Raw genomic sequence first — 18,711 nt, forward strand, 5'->3', positions numbered from 1 at the left:
CTGATCAATCAGGATTTTGGTCATTGCGGCCGTCTTTGTGGACGGAAGCACTTTAAATTCTACTTACACTCGTTTCTTGATATTCCACACTTCTCTGCCAAGTTTAGTCAAGAAATTAGATTTCGACATCGATAGCTTTACTTGTAAGAGAAGAAAACTATGAAATACTGGTACAGAACCATCTTGAAAAATTGCGAGGTACAAGGGTGAAATATGTATTTCAAAATAATTCAATGTATGCATTTCCATTTGAGTTATTTTTTTGAAAAATTAGCTGCTATAAGCAATTAACATTGTGAGCGCAATATATCTATATCTATATCTATATCTATATCTATATCTATATCTATATCTATATCTATATCTATATCTATATCTATATCTATATTTATATCTATCTATCAATCTATCTAGGTTCTACAGACCTTGCTGCAAGTTTGTTGTAAATCTGGGCCCCGCAAAATGTTCCCAATCGGGCCTCGCACCACCTAAGGCCGGCCCTATTGCCGGGTGCCCCTTCCGCTCATGGCAGCATCCCGAACACTGACTAGGTTTATAGGTGAGATTTATGGACAACCTCCTCAGCTCACAGCAGCCTCGCGAGGTTTCAGTTGTAGCTGTGATCCCCAGTCCAGTGCGACATAGGATTTAGGAAAGGTGTACTCCTAGTCCAATGCAACCTCAGAGCAGGTGATGGTTAGTTGATCAGTTGGTCGACTGATACCAGGTCCTTCTGTGGTCAATCTTTTATTTGTCCTCTTCGGGCCCCTTCGTGAGGTCCGTCTCCTTTCGGCTTCCCTCGGTGTCTTCCGTGTTGACTTCTCGTCTGCTTCGTTGTTTGTAATGAATAACACGTTTTGTATTAATATGTGCTTCTGTTATGATGTGGGGATCCTTACACGCCCCACACTTAAAAAAAAAAAAAAAAAAATCTGAAAGATTATTTTGGAGAAAAATACACATTTGTCATGGATGAAAGTTAGTGGCACTGTAACACTGATACGTTTGGAGACACTTTAAAATACACTATAAAACACTATAATACACTGTAAAATCACTAAAAGAAATTTGTTGTGGTATTTATATATATATAATGGTAATAACTATGCTTCTGTCCCATCTAAGCAGGATCAAAGTAGTCGCTATCATTTCCTTCAGAGTAGGAGTGGGCAGAAGTGACATCACTGTAATTAATAAATATATACCAGTTCATTAATGGTTAAAATTGGTATCTATGTTTACGTCACATGCGGTGGTTGAATCTTAGCTTTAGTAGTAGTAGGCGTCGGTGAGTTAAGTCTTTCTAATGGTGAGGATATGTTTAGCCAATTAGTTAAGTTTGTGTTTTGTAACGGAGCTTATAAAAGATAAAAGATAAATCAAATATGATTTGATTTTTGCATTATTTTTTTTCGTTTTATTTTCTTATTGCACATGATTGTTGTGATTTGAAGAAGAAACTGAAATACCAGAAAAATGTCAAACAAGTAAATCGATCCGATTCAGGAAAAAGTAAATATAAAGTACTGAAATTTTGTATAGAAGAAAACCTTATGCTGTAGACATATACACGTTAATGTTTCTTTAAATCTTTAATATTGAAAGTACTTTTTCCATACGACAATTATCTTATTACCATCTAGGTAATTACCATACATTGATTCTCATGTTAAATAATTTCAAATATTCAACACTAAATTACCTACTTAACATTGCTTTCACACAAATTTGATTAGGTTAAATTTATTCATTTCGTTTTCTCGGAAAACTTATATACGTGTTAGACAGTTCACGTGAAAGCAGTACTTCTGACAACACTGTTATATGACTGACATCAATTGTAAAGAGCGAAGTGAATTGGGAATTTCACCGACTGCAAAAATGTATGGCACGCAATACATACGAACAGTTTACGGATTCAAATTTGCAGAAGAATACCCCATTTTTCAAAAAAAAAAAAGTCTTATAATGTAACTCGTATCAAAGAATACAGAGATCTCTCTTGGTAATTTTGTATATGCCCGAAGGCGAAGATCTAAAAGAATGATTTACGTTTATTTAAAAAATATAAAAAACTGGGATTTGATCGAATTGAACATTTTCCATAAATTCGTCATTAGACACCTTGAACATATACCGGTACCCTATCTAATTTTATCGGAGAATTTTGGTTTAGAAATCCCATTTTCTATTAAACTAACAGTATTATACCAGGGAGTCTCACAACAGGAAATACATCCTAATTAGCCAAAACTAAATTTCAAACATAAATAGAAGTGCTGAAGAGCAAGAAATGTTTTAGAAATGTTATATTTTAAAATTTGCCGTTTCAAAATTTCCAATGTAAATATAACTTACAAAATCTTACTCCCGAAATTTAAGAAAAGTTTCGTAAATCTTACTCTGACTATTCAATCAAAACAACCATTACATCAATTTCACGTCCATGAACAAAGGTTAAACGTGTATAAGTGCGTGTATGCAAAATTAAAGATAGTATGCAATGTCAATAGTTTTCGACATTATTATCTTTTTGAACCCATAGTTTTCAAATACATGTAAATATTTTTTATTAATACTAGTAATTGGCTTGACTACCATTTTATATAAAAGTAATTCCAGACTTTCTAGTTAAGTTCTAGTTTTCCCAATATTAGACTAAGTGTACTGAAAAAATTAAACACCATACTAGGATATAGTTCGAACCAACTCATTATATCTTTATTTTATCAAGATTAGTAGAATGCTGTCTGTCTGGTTAATAATCTATCAGTGAAAATAGAACCCTTATTGATATGAATAAGAAAATAAAGTATGATATTTTATCGAAAGTTGAAGAATTGAGATTTTAACCCCTTATCCAAATTAAGGCAGAATTAAATAAACGCTATTAGTTTCTTCTATTTTACTGCAGGGAGAATGTTTGCTTGTACATTATTTTTCTGCATAGTACTCTCTCAGGTCAATTCACTTACACCATCGGATAGCGCGTAAAAATATTTTGGTTGCAGCCATTCGGTCACCGCCGATTGAATGTCTTCATCAGACTTGAACTTCTACCCTCTAAAGTGCTTCTTTAATAGACCCAAGATGTGGAAATCCGATGGTGCTAAATTTGGCAAGTATGAAAGATATGAGAGGTACTTGAAGCGCAGGTCGTCGATGGTTTTCAATTCTGGACGAGCAGAATGAGGACAGGCGTTGTCATGTTGAAGCAAAACGACTGTACTCAGCAATACCCTTCGCTTTGTACGTATTACTGGCTTTAAATGGTCCTTGAGAAATCGGTGTAGGTTGGACTAATCAATGTGGTCCGTGAGGACATGTAATATTCCAGAATAGCTTCATTCTTATCCAAGAATAAAGTCTACATGACTTTCCCTGCAGAAGGCTGGCTGAAAACGTCTTTGATTTAGGCGAGGAAGAATTTTGCCATTCTTTGCTTGCACGTGTTCTCTCCGGTTGAAAATGGTGTACCTAACTTTCATCCTCGGTGACAATATGAGCTAGAAAATTCTCATCTCCTCTTCATAATGCCTCAGCAGCTCTTGACATATGTCAATCCGACAATCTTTCAGTTCTTGCGTTAGCTGTCGAGGAACTCACCCGGTGGACACATTTCTGTAGAGGAGTTCGTCATGCACTATGTTTTGTACTGAACTGAAGCTCAAGTTCAGCAAGGAAGTCATTTTAGTCAGGATGATAGATCGGTTTTCTTGAAGAAGCCGGTCAGCTGCGGCTATGGACTCCTCTGTTATAACTCGATGAATCTGATAAGGACGGTTAGCATTAGTCAACGAAGTCGTACTTTCTGTGAATTTCGTGCATCATTCGTACATTTGCAGTTGCGATAGACAGGCGTTCCCATACTTTGTCCTTATCCTCCGATGAATGCCAACCGTTTCACATCTTCCCCATAAAAGTCGAATAACTCCATGTTGTTCTCCTTGGTTCAACTGCGTAGTGGTGCTGTCATATTGAACCAGATGTTACTAAGCTTCAACACTATCTACCACCAATGCTTCGTACAACCAGTTTGGAAAGACATCAAGAACTGCGTCTGCAAATTTCCAAACGCCTAGAAATTAAAAAGGATTTTTAATGGCACTTTTGCAGTTTTCGTTTGATACTCCCTCGTACAATCCAAGCAAAGAAGTCACTCTTAAGTACAACGATATTGTATATCTATTTTGTAATTTCTTCTATTTTTATATCTTGATTTTGGGCAACGATGCATAAAAGTACACAATTCGTGAAGAAGAAAAAAAAAAGAATATATATGTTGTTAATTCTAAATAAGAAAAATAAGATTTAATCTCAATAGTTAAAGTATATCTTGGTTTTATACAAGGATCTTATAAAATAGAGGATCTGCCCTTACAACAAAATCTTGAAGCCATACGTCACAGTTTCGCCACCCCTACTCTGCAGACTCCGCCCAATAGGATCGCAATGTTTTGAGCCAACAATCATGGCGGAAACAAAAGTAGACAATCAGACGATGATAGAAACGAGAGTAGCCAATCAGACGTGCCGATGCTCGGTTGCTTTTTGGCTTCACCGATTTAATAGGATGAAGATACATATGGGCAGATCCTCTATTTATAACAACCTTGGTTTTATAGGTGAAATCTGCATTTATAGTTATCATAGCAGCAGATAGTTACTTGTTTAAAAACGTTGCTATGAAAACCGAAAAAGAAAAGTATAATTAATGAAGTTTTGGAGAATAAAGGTAATAGTGATATAATTTGTCGTACCTGATTTAATGTGATTGAATCATTTTGACATTTTAAAAACTTACACGTACTGTGGGCTGGAATGTAACGTAAAATATATCTATAATATAAATTAATCATTACAAACATATATATATTTTGTTTCTTCTTCTACACGAATTGTGTACTTTTATGCACCGTTGCCCAAAATCAAGATATAAAAATAGAAGATATTGCAAAATAGATATACAATATCGTTGTATAAACAGAAAGAGTTTATTAAAATTTATGAAAATATTAAATATTTGTGGTTATTTAGGATTTCATGAATTATATTCATTGAAATAACCTTTTTTTAAAAAAAAGGAAAAATGGCCTTCTTCCTATCTTCTGGATAAACATTATTTAAGAATAGTTTCCCTGCGTTATCCTATCGTTATAATTTAAAGCAAGACAGTTGTAACATATTTCTGACGAAGATAGTGGCTAACCCTCTGATACGATCTCAGCTAACTTTTATCAAGATACATACGATTTGTGATACTGACATTTTTTAGACCGAAACACATGCCATTAATCACGAAAATCAGAAATCTTTAAAATGGTTCTCATAGTGTTTCTTTTCTGTCTTTCGTATTTTTCCATAGAGTAGAGATGCATTTCCTTAAACTTGACAGAGTTCAGCCCCAAACAGTAAATATCCGGGTTAATGCACTTCTGGGAACGGCTGTGTGATTCCTGATAATTCCTGACGCACTCTTTTTAGGAATTGTCTTCATTTGGGTCGTAACATTACGTTGGATGTCCGAAGTGTCGGAAAATCTCTGGCCTTCAGGGCTGATTTCAATTCGGGGAACAAGAGAAAGTCCGAGGGAGACAAGTATGGGGGAGTAGGGTGGATGATTGATTGACACAAATCCCCTATTGGAAAGAAACTGCTGCATCTGACAGTGCTGCCTTGCCTTGTCCTGGAGTAGGGTCCCGTCGCCTTGCTCGACATATCCGCTGGTCCGTTGCGGCAGATCTTTCAATATTTCCACGTACGTAGCGGCATTTAAGATGGTGCCTTCAGGGAGGAATTCTTTATGGATTAAACTAGGGATGGCCAGATCCGGATATTTTTGGATCCGGATATCCGGTATCCGGATATCCGGACACTGGATCCGGATCCGAAATTTCGGATCTTAGATCCGGATCCGAAAAAACGGATCTTGGATCCGGATCCGAAAAAACGAATCTTGGATCCGGATCCGAAATTTCGGATCTTTTATCCGGATCCGAAAAACCGGATCTTGGATCCGGATCCGAAATTTCGAATCTTGGATCCGGATTCGAAACTTCGTGACAGAAAATTCGGGTGTTCCGAATCAGCAAAATTTTCGAAATTATTGACAAAGTGATTTTCATTCCTATGCTTAAAATAAGATTTTAAGACACTTTTGGTATCTGATCGTGTGACAGCCTTGCGTTCCCTTCATTCTGTTGATATTTGGTTTTCGTGCCTTAAGATGTCACAATTACTCCAAATTTGATTGAGTAAAACTGTCGAGTTAGGTGAGAGCAATCTCATTGTCAGATTAGATTCTAGTGGAAATACTTGACCGAAAAGGTAGTAAATCTTTTTTAAAGCTGTCGTCCTGATGAAAATTTGTCCTTTGTTTTCTGTAACATTAGTCAAATGCTGGGATGAAACCTTAGTCTCAAGCCCAAGCTTCTTCATTAGACTCTGGCTGCTTACTTTTCTAATTCTTTCTGAGTTATTGTGGTCACTGAATGAAGCCATTTCCTAGTCGTGATGGGCTAGGCCATTGCTAATAGAACAGCCCATAAAATATAGATCAAATCAAATTAAGGAGCAATTCCTTTTCTTGCTCTTGATGAGCTTTTTTTTTTTTCTTTCCTTAAAAATACGTTTCTCTGTGACCCTACCACTCCAGTTAGAATTAAGAATTGTAGTAGAGATGAAGTTCTAAATGGCAATTAATGTATCAAAATCAATGTATTAATGTACTGTATGTGTATACAAAATACCATATGGAGCCTCGAGCAGTAACACGTATCTTTGTAATTAGTAATCCACTGCTATTAACTCTGCATAGGTTGTATAAGGAGCTATATCATTCATGTAAACACATAGGCGGATGCAGGGGGAGGGCGAAAAGTCGTTCGCCCCTACCCAGCGCCACCATTAACAGTGTACTTTAGTAGTAATTTGTGGCAATTTCAGATCACCTAAGTAATTTTTCACTGCTAGCATCCCCAACCGCCCCCTAAGAATCCATCCGCCCCCTCCAAGAGTCCGTTCTGGATTCGCCCCTGCGCAAACATAATTTTATACAACTCATTCAAGAGTACATTTTGGTAGCTTTTTAAAATTTTTATCTTAAAGGATTGTCATTTCTCGTGGCTACTTATGCAATTTTGTCCACAGGCATACATGCAATTTCCAGTCATTACGCAAATACATTTATATACTTAATAGACCTCGGCTAGTTGGGGGCTTCGCCACTAGACCCCCGTTACTAGGGCCTCGCACCACAAAAGCCTCTAATCATAATCAATTTAAAAAGAAATGTCTGGGGATTTGCCCTTAGACCCTCTGATATCTCATTTGATCGGCCTATGACCTCGTACCTCGTAAACCTACAACCATACCGAATCTCAGTTCAAATATCAAATTGTATGTAATAACATTCCGGTATCCCGAGACATACCGAATTTCAGTGCGAGTACATGGGGGCTTTCCCCCCAGCCCACACATTTGCTCGGTCTACGGCCTCGCACATCATACGCCTGCAAACATAACGAATTTTTAAGGGGCCGCGGTGGCTCAGTGGTAGAGCGTTCACCTCCGGTGCTTGGGGTCCCTGTTTCGATCCTAGCTTGCACCGTATGGACTTTGTGGTGGACAAACACCGTGCTCGTCGGTTTTCTCGGGGTTTTCCCGTTTCCTCCTACTTTCTTCATTTCATTTATTTCTCATAATCACCGTCAACTTTAGCCTAACCGGCATAAACGTGGGATGTAAAACAGAAGCATTTCATTTCACAAGATAACGAATTTTTGTTCAAATAACAAGTTTCATTTCTCTAACATTCCAGGATTCCGAGATATAAAAGTCTTTTCTCCCCGCCCCTTTACTTCCCCTCTAAGACATACATCAAAAAACGCTTAAGTACATACCTAATTATTTCAAATGTAAAGTCCAAATACCAAATTCTATCTCCTAACCTTCAGAGGTTCCCAGATATCGACATGTTATTATAATAATGACAATCCCCGCCCTCTTTCCTTTCCATCTCCTTTCTTTTCCTTTTTACTAAAACGTCAAAAAACACTGAAACACATGTCAAATTATTTTCAATGAGAAGTGCAAATACCAAATTTCTAGTCTCTAACCTTAAAGGATATAACATATTAATACAATAATTGTAATCCCCACTTAATTTTTTTCTCGCCCCTTTTCTTCCCTTCTGGGCCACACATAAAAAAACGTTGAAATACGTATCTAATTATTTTAAGTGAGAAGTCCAAATACCAAATTCCATGTTTCTAACCCTTTAAGTTTCGGAGATATAGGCATATTATTATACTAATTGCAATAATTGCAATTACCACCCGTTCTTTTACTTTCTACATCTTCCCTGCCCCTTCTAATTTAAATATCAAAAAGCACTTTAACAAGTATCAAATTATTTTCAATGAGAAACCCAAATACCAAATTTGAAGTATCTAACGTCAAGAATCATCATTATTTTCCACCCCATTTCCCCCCTTTCTCGTCGAATTTCCCAAAGTCCTTCCTTAGTGGTATCCTACGTCACAAACCCTATAAACTATCCAAATTTCAAGTTTGTAGCTTAAGCGATTTGGTCTGTACGGTGATCTGTCACTCACTCACTCAGTCACTCAGGACTTTGCCCTTTTTATATAGAGATATTTAAGATTTTATGGGAAAGCCATGGATGTTGTCCTAAGGCCGTCAGTGTCTTAGAAATGTAATAGCTTTGCTATAAACTTTAAGCAATCAACTGACTGATCTGCGTCTATATATATTATGTAAAATACCGCTTATGATATTTATTTTGCTCGTAATAAAAAAAAAATAGAAATGATGAAGAAAAATCAAAGACATCCATGATTTTAGCGTAATGCTGCAGTAGTTCAGATCATTGAATTAATCATAAGAGCCGATTGTATAAGATAGACTACATTAAATTCCAATGTGGCAAAAGAAAATATGCAGCATTACTATGCAGTTTTTCAACGTTATAACTCATTCTGAAAATATTATCATAGGTCTCACAAACAATCGAATTTTAATCCTAACTCGATTAATATATAAAAAAGGCAGATCTATACAACTACTGACTTCAGATGAAAGTGGCATACTTGTAGTACGTTTAAAGATATACTAAAGACTAAATTATGGGGTGTGCGGAACAATGGTCTAACCCCGAAAAATGTGAAAATGAGATTTTGATGTAATCTTTTGTCATTTAAATTGAATTGTCTTCCCAATGAGTTAGATAAAATTCACCTAGTAAATTTTATACATATGGATATTTTAGTTCTGGGTCTCAATCTAAGGCCTAAAATATTCAAAACAGGAGTACGAATCTGAACTTCGAAATTTCGGGTGTGGATCCAGGAACCGGATACGGATCCAATATTCAAAACTTCGGATCCGGATCCAAGATACAAAACTTCGGATCCGGGTCCAAGATCCGAATTCCAGATCCGGATCCAAGATCCGAAATTCCGGATCCGGATCCAAGATCCGAAACTTCGGATCCGGATCCAAGATCCGACATTCCGGATCCGGATCCAAGATCCGAAATTTCGGATCCGGATCCAAGATCCGAAATTTCGGATCCGGATCCGAGATCCGGATCTTATAGGATCCGGATCCGGATCTTGTAGGATCCGGATATCCGAGATCCGGATCCGTCTGGCCATCCCTAGATTAAACCCTCAGAGTCGAAGAACCAAACGAGCGTTTTCTTGATGCGAAATTCCTCACTTCACACTTTCTTGCTTTTCGGCGACCCTGGACCTCGCAACTCCATACTTTGACACTTATCTTCTGCGTCGTACCTCAGGCACCAGATCTCATTGACCGTGACGATAGTTTCTAGGAAATTTGAGTCTCGACTCGCCATGTCGATTAGGTCTACAGACGCATCTAACCGAAGTTGCATTTGTCCTGGTATCAAAATGTCAGACACGAGTCGGGAGCAAAGCTTGCGTTTTCCAAATCCTGGGTCACTATGGGATGGACCGTGAGCCAATTACGACTGCCTTCGTCACTACCAATTACCACTGCCTCCGTTATCATTCGCACTGTCACAAGACGGTCCTGGGCCATAGTTCCTTCAATTTCTGTATGTTATCCGGGATGCGTTTAGTTGTGGGCCGGGGAATTCGGGAAGAAGGGGCATCATCTTCCATTCTGTCCCGCCCTTCTCGGAAACGTGTAAACCACTCATAAACACACTTCAAGGTGACAGAATGTTCTTCGAAAACTGTTGTTAGCATTTCATGGGTCTCTTTCGCTGATTTTCCAAGTTTGAAACAAAACAGGCGCTGCTGCATTTTGTTACCCGTTTTTGGTTGCGACCGCGCGTACTACACCTTCACTCTACAATGTGTTGTTTACCGTGACCTTTTCTGTGCGGGATGCAGCGCTGGCGGACTCTTACGACCGTAAGCAGTATGACGTCATTCACCGAACTTTCTGGACAGAGGTTGCATAGAACAAGGTATATGTGTCTGTCATCAGATTTCCGAATAGAAAATGCCACTTGGAGGCACGAAATTTGGTACACAGATAATCTTCATAAGATCTAATCACGTACGAGGTCGTTTTTCCGATGTTCGACTTGAGGGAGGGGATTGGTGGAAGTCAAAATGTAGACATAAAAGTAGAGGATAAATACCTGGGACGATGGATATTATAGCGGTAGTGGGTTGGAGTTTAGCGTCTCTTTCAGCAGCAAGACTATATGAGATTTGATTCTACGGCTCAACAGGGATCCGAATATGAGCCTCCGCGGGGAATCGAACTCGAGTTTCACACGTCGATACAAAAGGAAACAGTAATTCCTCTTTCAACCGCTGGTCAGAAGTTATAAATTTATTACACTATATATTTATATGCAAAAAATGCAAGTTAGATGCAAAATGTATTGTAATTAATATAAAATAACACATGATGTGAGATCGACTCACAAATTAAGTTAGTAATGCCTTAAAGACCTAGAAGACCATTATCAAAGAAAATTTATGCCTTATTTCTGATTCTCTTAAAAAACAGATTACAACAAAAATGTGCCAGAGTATACATTAACACCAGGTTTTATGGATTTTGTTATAAATCATAACAGGTAGAAATTCTTCTTAATAACTAAGTAATTTTATGGCGTATGGAACCCGGAGGTTCAATGTCGCGTTCACAAAAGCTCTCCATTGACTTCGGTCCTTAGTCAAATGAATCTTATTTCTACCTATTCCTATTTTTGGGAGACCCATCTTAATATTGTCCTTCCATTTGCGTCTAGATATTCCTAGTGGTGGTTTTTCAATTGAATTTTCAATCAAGACTTTGAAGGTGTTCCTACTTTCTTCTATTCTGGCTACATGACCTGCCCACTTAAACCTCTTAGACTTTATGTCCTTAACAATGTTTGGTAAACGTTATAAATTATGCATTTCCTCGTTAGGAAGGTTCTGCCATTCCCATTCCCGTTCATCTTGAGACCAAATATTAGTCTCATGATTTTATTCTCAAATATTTTCAGTCGATATTTTTTCCTCAGAGTAATCGACTATGTTTTCCAACCATACAGCACAACAGGCATGATTATTCTTTCATATGTTTTAAGGTTCAAATTCCTCGATAAAATTCGCGACGGCAAAGGATTTTTAACTGAATGATAACATAAATTCCCTGCTTTCAGTCGGCATTTAATTTCTTCGTGGATATGATTTTTGTCTATTAATATTGATCCTAAATATTTGAAAGTGTCCACTTCTTTGAAAGTATTATTTGATATTTTGAAGTATCTAGATTTGTAGTGTTACGATCCCGGCGAATTTCCATGTATTTAGTTTTCTCCGCATTTACTTCTAAACCCATGTTCCTGCAAGTGTTTAATAAGACCTCTGCATTTCTTTCTATTGTTCTCCTACCATCCCCAATCAGATTTGCATCATCAGCATACGCCATAACCTGGTGAATACCATTCAGCTCTAGGTTCTGTTTGGTTGCTATCTGATTTTTCTTATAGCGCACTCCAGAACAAAGCTGGATAATAACGCATCTCCTTGTTTCATTCCATTCTTGACGTGAAAGTTCGTGGACAATAATTATCCTGTTCGGACTTTCATTTGATCCATTTGAAGGATTTATTTAAACACTTCTTAATTAATCTAACAAGTTTTTTTTTTCATATTCCATATTCTGTAAGAATGAACAATGTTTCCCTCCTAACCGAGTTATAGGCCTTTCTAAAATCAATAAATAATTGATGTACCGGATATTGTATTCCCATTTCTTTTCGAGTATTTGGTGAATGGTAAATATCTGGTCGATAGTTGATCGATTTCGTCTAAGTCCGCACTGATAGTCTTCAATAATTTCATCTGCATATGGGATCAATCTTGGTAATAACATGTTTGAGGGGATTTTATAGGATGTCGGCAGAAGAGGAATGCTTCGACAGTTTTGTCACATTTTTTGTGAATTGCAACATTGATTGGTTCTTTTCACTCTTGCGGCAATTCCTTCTTGTTCCAGATAAGGAGATCGAGTTTGTGTATCTTGTTCCACAATTTTTCACTTCCAGTTAAAATTAACTCAGCCAGAATTCCATTCAGAGATTTTTGTTTCTTTAATTTCTTTATAGCGATTTCTACTTCTGTTCGTTTAGCCTCTGGAGTATACGGTTGTGTTTCCTCCACGAACATTAGTTTTTCACTGTTAAGCAAATCGTCAAATAAATCTCTTCATCTATTCAACATGCTATCTGTATCATGAGAATTGTTCCGTTGTGTTTCTTTAATATATAAGCGCGCGGCTGATAGCCTTTTTTAAATTCACCCTTATAGATGTCCCATACGTTTTTTGTTTTTACTGTTATCTTCAAGTTCATTAATGTTAGTTTTCAAAAAAATCGCGTTTCTTTTTTTCTAAAAGTTTTAGAAGTTTCTCACCTGATGTCAACGAAATTTTGTGTAGTTGTATCCTTCGGATTTGTAGCCAACGCAGTCTTAGCTGTTTTCTCTTCTTTGCTAAAAGGCGTGACAAACATCTTGACATTTGAAGGCGGCGCTACAAGTTCTCTTTAAATGCTGCTAACAAATGAGAGTCCAGCGGTATTGTCACATTTTTTTCTTTTTTGTACACATCCACGTCTATCCCCTGTCACCTGATCGCACTGTAGTTTGTCTGCAAAGTCATAGCCACATCCCTTTACCACTTGGCAACGTCGTGCCAGAGCTTGCGTTTTATTCGTTTAGCTGAAATGCCAAGATGTTTGTCACGGGCTTTAGTTTAGTGCATTTCTTGTCGAGCCATGGTTTTTCTTATGTATTTTCTTTGCCACAATTTTTCTTTCGCTGAAATTTTAATACTATCCTTAATTTCAACCCAAGTATGCTGAACACTAGTGCACTCCTAACTTCCTAAAATCGAGAATCTATTCGACACTTCAATTTGGTATTCGCCTTTCTCCTGTCTCTCCTCTAATTTCTTTAAATTAAACTTATCCGTTTTCAGATATTGAATATATCCTTTATTCAATGATAAACTCTCTCTTATTATCACTACTACCATTTAGTGATCAGTGTCATAGTCAGCTCCTCTGAACGACCGAACAGAGTTAATTCTACTAGACTGCCTTCTTCCATCTAAAATGCAATCAATGCGTTGTTTTTTCAATATAATGAGGTTCAAGTGTATTTATGAGCGTCGTGATGTGAAAATCTTATGCTCTTCACGATAAGGCATCTAAGCTGTTGCTAAGTTCACCAATTTAACTCCGTTGTTATTACTTTCCTTGTGCAGACTTCTATTCCCTATAATTGGTTTGAAAGTATTCTCTTGTCCTACTTTCGCATTCAAATCCCCTAATAGAATTTTCATGTGGTATCGAGGGAGTTGGTCAAATATCTGTTCCACTTCTTCGTAAAAACTCTCTTTTATGTCGTCATCCTTATCTCCTGTTGGGGCATGTACATTTAAAACAGTAATATCCCAATAATAATAATAATAATAATAATAATAATAATAATAATAATAATAATAATAATAATAATAATAATAATAATAATAATAATAATAATAATAAAACCCTCTATATCATTAATAAATTCAAACCGTTTAGTTGCTGATGCTAATTCTTAATATAAATTCCTAATTGCTAAATTAAGATCTTTCTCTAAACTTGCTACATATTTTCTGATTACTTGTTTCAGAAAAGTATCAAACTTGTCCTTTTTACTTCTTCAAGAAATTAGCCCCTTAATAATAACGTAACTAAAACTTTTCACTAATTTGCACTAGGATATTCTAAATATTCTACATTGTGAATTAAAGGTAAGAGAAATGTTACTTACACGTTTTTCTTCTAGCCCTTAACTTATAATTAATAATAACTATCATTATTCAAACTCTGGCCTGAAGCAGTTCAGTGACCGTTCTCTCTAGAAAGCCATCACAATAGAAACTAGCTAAAGTTTAAATTTAACTCAGAAAAAGCTTAGTTTAGGAAAAAGAGACTGGACAAAAATCACGAAAAACACTTACGTAAGGTGAACAAACCTAGAACTCTGTATTCACTTCAATAAAATACCTAATTGCTGTTCTCTCACTGGAGATTCAGTCTTCAATAGCCTAAATGCTTCTAAACAAGAAAATACAATCATCATCTGATTTTCTTATATAGATTATGATAGTAACAAAACTTAAATTCCTGCAAAAAATTGGCTATCCAACTTCCTATCGTTTAATTAGAATGGATTTTCTTTTATTTGAGAAATGTGCATCCTTTGGAATTTTTCATCCAATAAATTAAACATAATTTATCATCCAATAACAAACAAGAAATTATCTCATAAGGAAGCTAATATTCTACTTTAGTCATTAGTTCTATCCTTTCTCTTATTCGTACGTGGGTCGATCAATACATAATTTTCCCTAAGCTGTAAAGTATTTATTTTTTAAAGATACAACATTTAACTATACACACATGTCTAGGTGGGTCCTTGCTCGCCTCTCCACATAACCCCCAAAGAGATTCAGGCATTTGTGTCATCGTTACACCAATTTGTCCAAACCTTTTGAAAAAAAATATCAGGGCTCTGGCAATTTAACACTCTCCTCACATTAGTGATTATACGCATTAGAAAGCAAATGAAATGAAAATTTTCATCTTTACGTTCTACGATTATGCCCTTTAGGCTAAGGAAGATGATGATTAAGGCAAGTAAACGATGATGGAAAAATTGATAGAATGAAAATGCGGAAGGAAACAGAAATACCCCGAAAAATTACACGGACATGATGTTGTCGACCACAAACTTACTTGTCCGGGGATCGAACCAAGGGACCCACGAACCAGAGGTAAGCACTCTAGGACTAAGTCACCGCATTAGAAATCAATACTACGAACGACCTAGGTTACATATCACCATAACGAGCATCTAAAACTATAAATCAACGCCAATTACTCATAGTAAAATAGTACAAATATTTTAATAAAGTTAATAGTTTCTTTTTAAAAAAGTCAGTAAGCAATTGATTATTCATCTCAACCCTAATTCTTAATTTCTAATTTTCAATCATGATCACAAATAATATTTTGTATTCTTGATTACATTTCACACAGTGCTGTTACCTGGTAGTTTCATCAGTGATAGGGTGACCAGATTTAAAGAATAACAAAAACAGAATACTCGGCAAATTGACAAAATTTGACAACTTATAATGATTGTCATACCGTTATTCATACCAGTGAGGAAGAAGTATCTAACGTTCCAAAATAATCATTTTTTTATTTATTTAACCTTATTCCAATTTTAATTTTAAATTACTTTTAAACGTTTAACATGAGCCAGGATTGGGGTCATCGATTGTCACTTGAATGTCATGTTTTTTGATGACTGAATTTGTAGTAAAAAAGGGTTTGATAATTTCTTTAGAAAATTGTAGAAGGTCATGTTTAAAATGACACTTAGCGCTTATACATCACGTAACTACGAGCCCAAAATGGAACAATTATTATTTTCTAAAGGGACATTTTGCGTCCCGTTCATGTTTCTCTCAGAACGTCGGATAACTTAACGACGGGACGTCTGGTCACCCTAATCAGGGATTTTATTTACATCTAATATCAGACTTATTTACATTTTGCATGCATTCATAACTAACTGAGGAAATGGTACCAAAATCCAGACAACTTCAAAAATTAACATTCAAAGATTAATGAGTTAAATTAAATTAAATTAATTTATATAATTCTTTATTTTTGTGTATCAAGGTACAACTATTTAGATACCAGTTAAGTGATAACTGCTGCTGTAAAATTTATTATTATTATTATTATTATTATTATTATTATTATTATTATTATTATTATTATTATTATTATTATTATTATTATTATTAATTTTATTATTATTATTATTAATTTTATTATTATTATTATTATTATTATTATTATTATTATTATTATTATTAGTATTAGTATTATTATTAATTTTATTATTATTATTATTATTATTATTATTATTATTATTATTATTATTATTATTATTATTATTGACTTGTCAGATTCTTTGTTATCAGTCATTCAACTGTATCGTATTCTATCACTTCAAGTTTCAGCTTGCATTATCAAACTTATTTGAGAGATTTATTATATTCTATAGAATTTTATTGCATTATATAGCTTGGCACGTTCGTTTTGTTTTAAATTATTGTGTTTCTATTTCAGGCAAATGAAATAATGAATCTAGTCTTTGGACTCTGTATACTGGTAGGAGGGATATCAACATCACTTACATTATCTGTTGAATCAGTATTTGAGTGGCAGCAGCTCGACTTTGATTGGAAATCTATAGGAGATGAAGAACATGCATTATCTTATGGAGAATTCATTCCAGAAAATAATGTTCTATTTGGAGCAGCGATCTATGAAGATAGGGTATTTCTAACTGTCCCAAGATGGAGAGAAGGTGTACCCTCGACACTGAACTCACTTGACTTCCAGGATGAAAAATCATCCCCACTTCGACCATATCCTAACTGGGAATCTAACATCGTAGGACATTGTCCATCTATGCAGAATGTCCTTCGAATATATATGGATAACTACGGTAGGTTATGGGTTGTGGACGCTGGGACGGTGAATGTACGAAGCAATCCTGTTCGATTTTGCTCTCCTAAGTTACTTGTTTTTGATGTTATAACCGATCAACTACTAAGAATTTATGAATTTCCTAACGAAGTTGCCACTGACAAAGGTTACCTATCTAATATAATTGTTGATACTCAAAATGGCAGTCCTGAAGACGCTTATGCATATATTGCTGAAACCCAGGGAAATTCTATCATTGTTTATAGTTTTAAGGATAATAAATCTTGGAGGGTTTCTGATTCAACCATGGATCCCGATACTGAAGCTGCCGATTTTCACGTAGATGGCTACAAGAGTACAAAGATGGTGGGGATTGTTCCTATTACACTATCACCAGTGAAAACTGGTCAACGGTGGCTTTACTACAGTCCTTTAAGTAGCTATAAGTTGTTTGCCCTTCCAACAAACGTATTAAAAGATGAAAAGGCTTCAAAAGACGTTTCTACTAGCGTAATGCTGATAGGGTGTCGACAAGCTCAATCAGGTGCGATGGCTATGGATGATGATGGTCTCTTGTATTATGATCTAAAAGGAACTAGCTCCCTATTTAGTTGGGACAGTAATACAACATTTACACCAGATAATCAGAAACTTGTGACTCGTGATGATGATAATCTTCGGTATGTGACAACGTTATTTTTGCATGATGGATACTTGTGGTCTGTTAGTAACGACTTTCATTTACACAGGGATGAAAAATATACATTTGATAAGCCACATTTTCATCTTGTCAAAATTTCAGTCAACTAAGTTTTGATCTAGAATCCCAAAACGGAAATACCTGTAAAGTTAAAAAGAATTAATGAACCTATATAACAAAAACGTTGAACAAGCAGTGACAAAAACAAAGTTTGCCTACTTTGAGAAAACTAACTAAAACTGTGGTGTGAATATATTTTACAACTAAAATCATTTCTATTTACTTATATATAATTATAAATAGTATATTTTGTTGTTGAATATTACATATCCTATTATACTTAATTTCTGTATATACATCAGAAGAGAATTCACTGTAGATGTTTAGATGAATGGATTTCCAGAATTTGAATATATCTTATTTTTGTAAAAGTGTATATCATTGGCTTGTATCAGATAAATAATGGCAAAAAACAATTATGTATAAATATCATTAATACACCATAGTAAATAAATAATATTAAATATTCATTAATTGAATTTTTGTCATTAGTGCCTGAAGTAAAAATACAATTTAAAATTGCTTTCCTGGCTCCAATAAAGCCCAAATTTGTTAGAGAAATCAGTTACAAGTTGTAATGATGTGATCATGTTCGATAATGAATCATATTGTTGAACTTAACATGTATGGTGGTCTATCCCTTTACTGATAATGAAGAAGTGTAAAAAATTGACCATACATGATCTGAGAAAACCGGTACTGTGTCAATATTTCTTGTATAATAAACTGAGAAAAACACAAATATAGAAACAGCACAAATTAAATATTTTGTTTGTTGCATTGAGAGATTTCATGTGAAGGAAAATTGATTTTTCTTTATATTTTAAAATAATCTTAACACTTCAGTGTAGCTATTATCCTTCGATTCTGTCGA

At 35.4% G+C, this 18,711-nt stretch overlaps 1 protein-coding gene across 1 annotated transcript in view; it reads left to right on the top strand.

Annotated features, from left to right (window-relative positions):
* The window catches only part of LOC145663684 (protein yellow-like), a 31,485-nt gene extending 13,112 nt beyond the window's left edge, over positions 1-18,373 (top strand). Inside the window, exon 2 of the mRNA XM_081729782.1 lies at positions 16,715-18,373. Within this exon, the coding sequence (XP_081585908.1) occupies positions 16,727-17,887 (1,161 nt within the window). The 5' untranslated portion in view covers positions 16,715-16,726 and the 3' untranslated portion in view covers positions 17,888-18,373. The remainder of the gene's footprint in view (positions 1-16,714) is intronic.
* Positions 18,374-18,711: the final 338 nt, after the last annotated feature.

Source organism: Thermobia domestica, chromosome 11 (genome assembly GCF_964235325.1).
Source record: "Thermobia domestica chromosome 11, izTheDome1.hap1.1, whole genome shotgun sequence".
Lineage (NCBI taxonomy): Eukaryota > Metazoa > Arthropoda > Insecta > Zygentoma > Lepismatidae > Thermobia > Thermobia domestica.